Source organism: Cryptomeria japonica, chromosome 4 (genome assembly GCF_030272615.1).
Source record: "Cryptomeria japonica chromosome 4, Sugi_1.0, whole genome shotgun sequence".
Classification (NCBI taxonomy): domain Eukaryota; kingdom Viridiplantae; phylum Streptophyta; class Pinopsida; order Cupressales; family Cupressaceae; genus Cryptomeria; species Cryptomeria japonica.
In genome coordinates, this window is record NC_081408.1 from 656,021,440 (window position 1) to 656,025,766 (window position 4,327).

General features: G+C 35.8%; 1 protein-coding gene across 1 annotated transcript; it reads right to left on the bottom strand.

Moving 5' to 3' along the window:
- Window positions 1-256: 256 nt before the first annotated feature.
- LOC131053572 (oxygen-evolving enhancer protein 1, chloroplastic) lies at window positions 257-3,513 on the bottom strand. The gene is made up of 2 exons (XM_057988194.2): window positions 3,101-3,513; window positions 257-1,106 (listed from the first exon to the last, which is right to left on the bottom strand). Exons 1-2 carry the CDS (start codon window positions 3,335-3,337, stop codon window positions 351-353), a joined length of 993 nt encoding a protein of 330 aa, XP_057844177.2. The 5' UTR covers window positions 3,338-3,513; the 3' UTR covers window positions 257-350.
- Window positions 3,514-4,327: the final 814 nt, after the last annotated feature.

The following is a 4,327-nucleotide window of genomic DNA, read 5'->3' on the forward strand; positions in this document are numbered from 1 at the left end:
AAGACTGCAATAATTGTATAATTCCATATTTTGGATAAATTAAAGACTACGATTGTACAATAATTTACACATAACTCTATATTTTATCTTTCCTCCTTTTTTTCATTTATTTCTAAATTTTATCTTCAAAATTTAATAATAACATACGAAACCAAAAAAACCTTGTTAAAATACTTTAGAAAACCAAAATAAATAAATTAATAATAATATATACTCATTAACATTGGAATATTACAACAACAAAAAAAAATTCCCATGACAACAAAAATGTACAAATTTATGATAAAGATAGTTAAAAGTTTGGTTCCATTACATGGAAAACACAGAGAAACGAGAAGCTTATCCCTTCCTTACTCAATTTGTCCATACCAAATACCTTGAATCTTAACTTCCTTAGGAGTCTTGGCCCCCAAATCAGTGTCACTAGGCTGAATGCTCTCAAACACCCCAATCACCTCCCCTGTTTCAGGCTTCGACTTGCTCACACTCAAATTTATCTTCCCCGTGGAGAATGACGTGTCCTTAATGTTCTCCTTAAGCAGCTCCTCCTCATCACCACGTCCGCCAGCTGGCAGAGCCACGGCATTATCATAACCAGTGGAGCCACCCCTGCCCTTGGGGTCCAAGAAAGAGGAACCTCTGTAAGAGGGTACAAGGAACTCCCCTCCGAAACTCTCGGGCGTCCCGGAGGCCACGAGCTGCTTGACGGTGAAGAGGAATGGCACACGCTCGCCACCTGGCAGCTGAACTGTCACTGCCGCGTAGTCGATGCCGTCTTTCTCCTCGAATTTGATCTTGCCATCTGGCGCCACCTCCAGCGGGCCCTCAATCTCGTCCAGCGTGTACGTCAGACGTGTCATGAGTTTGGTCTTCTGGAAGTCTGGCGGGGCGTTTTTGCTCAGGCCCTCGGCCTTCACTGTGAATGACGTGGGCTCCAGGCAGAGCTTCTTCAGCTCGTATTTGCCAGGCTTGAAGGCGAATTTGTCCACCCCACCGTCAATTGTGGGGCATTGATTGGCTGTGCCGGAGCCTTTTACTTCCAGGTAGGTTTTGCCCTGGATCTCGTCGAAAGTTAGGCGCTTTGGTGCTCCCTCTGCGCTTGCTCCCTGAAAAGTCACATGGAAAGATGAGAGTATAGCTATGCTACTAGGATACAGAACAGTATAAAGAAACTATATTTAGTAAGAACAAATTGCACAAAATGTCTGTGAATTCTTAGAAGTTTTCTGAAAGTCGAATTTGGAAAAAAATTATTAATCAATGTTAAATTTTTCGATTAGATTGTTTGTTAGTTTTTGCATTAATATTTCGGATCACATTCTATTATCCATCATCCGAAAGCTAGGAGACAGCAATGAATCAGGATAGTAGACAGAGATAGGAGGAGAAAAATATTAATAAACAATAGCATCTCTTTGTAAGCAGGTTTCTGGAGAAGATTGTGTGCAAGTTTTTGAGATCAATGTTTGGGATCACACCCCTTGATCTATCATCAGAATGATTGAGAGCACAAAATACAAAAAACCTGCTTACAAAGAATTCTATGGATTGTGGAAATCTTATATCATTGATAGCATCTCTTATCAAGAATATTTTCACAATCATGAGATTTCTTTTTAGATGAGTAGATGTCTGCATTATCAATAATAGAATACATATTCAATGGGCTTTTGGTTTGCTGGTGAATTTGAATGGTCCTTGATAAGTCTATTAGGAAGTTGCTGAGTGTAAGGCTCCATTTCATAAGGGACCAAATTTGGCAGAACGGATACCCCTAGGTCCTTAACTCTTAGCCAAAATAATTTTAGCTTAAGGTTAATGATTTCATATTGGGTAAGACGACTTTGAGAATGAAAAAACCTCCATCGAGAAAAAAACATGGGTACCGAGCTGAAAACCAGATCAAAAAACATAACATAAATAGCCAAAGCAGCAAGAGCATAGCAGAATGGGAGGCAAGGGTTTAGTTACTAGACTTACCCCATCTGATAAATTATTTTCCTTTTTTTTATAAATATTGATGTATGATAGTTATTAGTTTTAATTGAGTAAATTTTTTTGAACTATATTTTAGATCACACTGGGTGATACATCATTAATAAAAAGAGAGTTGTGGATTAGATTGCACAAAGCCTTGAAAAGTAGTAAGAGGAAAAAATTAAATAATCATAAAAAAAACTAAGAATTGGACTTTAATTCATGAATATCATGTATTATTTAGATGCCACAAATTATATCTTATAAGATAAAATTAAGAGAAGTGATATTCTGATTACTTAATCACATAATTTAACACCAGTTCTTTTACAAAATCTATATAAAAAAATAAAGATTCAAGAAATATCATCAAAATAATCTAAGTGGAGATCAATGAAACAAAATTGAGTTTAATATCATTTAGACAGTTTAACATCTTTTAGACTATCATAGAGTGTGCAGCATATGAGGATATCTGTAAGCAGTTTGAAAATTATTTGAAGATGGACAGTTTCAAAAAACTTTTTGAAGAAATAAAGTTTCATAAAGTGACAAGCTTCTTAATCAATTTTCATAATAAAAAAAGAAGATATAGAAAGAAATCTGAAATTAGACTTCTAATCTTTTAAAAAACTTTTTGAATAGATAAGATTTCACAAACTGACAAGCTTCTTAATCAATATTTATAATAATAAAAAAAAGATATAGAAAAAAATCTGAAATTATGTTAATTCTGTGACTTTTAATCTTTTAGACCACTTATCTAAAAAAAATTCACTAAATCCTTCCCTCCATTCATTCTATCTTTCACCTCAAAATGTGAAAGCTTCAAATTCTGTTCATACAAAAATATCAACTACCTAAATGAAAGCATTGAAAATAAACCACTTGAACAGCAAGCCAAAAGAAACTGTGAAACTACTACAGGCAAAGTAAAAAAATAACCAAATAGCACAAAACTAATTAGTAAAATCATTAAAAATTGGTCCTGAAAACAAGATACTCACCGCCGGAAATTGGAAACCCATAACCTAAAATTGAGCCGGCAAAAATAAAACAAAAAATGTGCCAAATTCAAAAGAAAATGCACAAAACAGAAGAATCTTAGACAAATAAGACTTACAGACACGACAAGTGCTGACGTGGCGAGTGCAAAAGCAGCCATTTTAGATGCATCGACGAACTTCTCAACAAAGTCCTTGACATCCTCTTGCAGTGAGCATGAAATTCTGGAGCTGGCGGGTTTCGAACCCAGGGCCTTACACACGTGCGATGATGCTGATGACGAAATCGAGCTCCGGGGAATGGTGAGCTTAGTGGGTTGGAGCAGAGCCGATCCTGATGCCAGAGACGCCGCCATGACTGGCACAGAATCTGATATTTTCTTTCCTTTCTTTTTTGCTACCTTTGGAGAAAGCGGGTTGCCCTTCTATTGAAGAATGAGGAGTGCAATCAATATTGAAGAAGATAGATGTCTGGATAAGAGATTGGATAAGCGGTCATTCCATTGGCTATCAACCGTATGAGGCCTCTAAACGGACACGTGGCATGGTAAGGACACTTTAGCCTATCTGCAAGATGGAAGAAAATACGGGTGAAACCCCACCAATGGGGTGCCTAAAGTGGGATTGAATAAGGCCTCCTTTATTTGAAGTTAGATAAACTACGTTAACTAGCATGAGCCCTAAAGTGCAAAACTACAAAGGAGACAATCTCAAAGAACTATTCTTTAAAAACAGGTTTGGAGATTGTGTATATTTTTATAAATTAATAAGAATTGCATAGCTATTCATAAAAAAAACAATTAATGTATGTTGTGAGTATGGCATGAATGAATGAATGAAGGAAGGAATTTTAATGACATGGATGAGACCGGGGGTCCAAGAGATCGGGAGATAACAAACTAATTTGTATTTCGATTAATTTTTTATGTTCACTCTTATGTAATGGATACTAGGTAAAACTCGTTGTTTTATAAAGTCTTGCCTCTTTGAAAAGTTCATTCAAGTTGTTCACCTTAAAGTTGTTTTCGAGTGACAACGAATGTCCTCACGCACACTCTTTGATAAAATGCCATTCAGTTTCTACCATCCCTTTGTTGTAAAAAATGCAAGTTATTTCTTCCCAAACTTCTTTGGGTATCATCCATCTGCCAATTCCACATCTCAAATGATGAGAGCTAGTCTTTAGATGCACAATTAAAATTTTAGCCTTTCCTTTGCTTGTGGTTCTCAAATAGTCTTTATCATCATGTTTCCATGTGGGGTGGAAAAAAAATCACTCAAATTTTTTAATTAAATTTAGGGTTATATATATATATATATTACTTTTCATTTATTTTTGTGTTTAT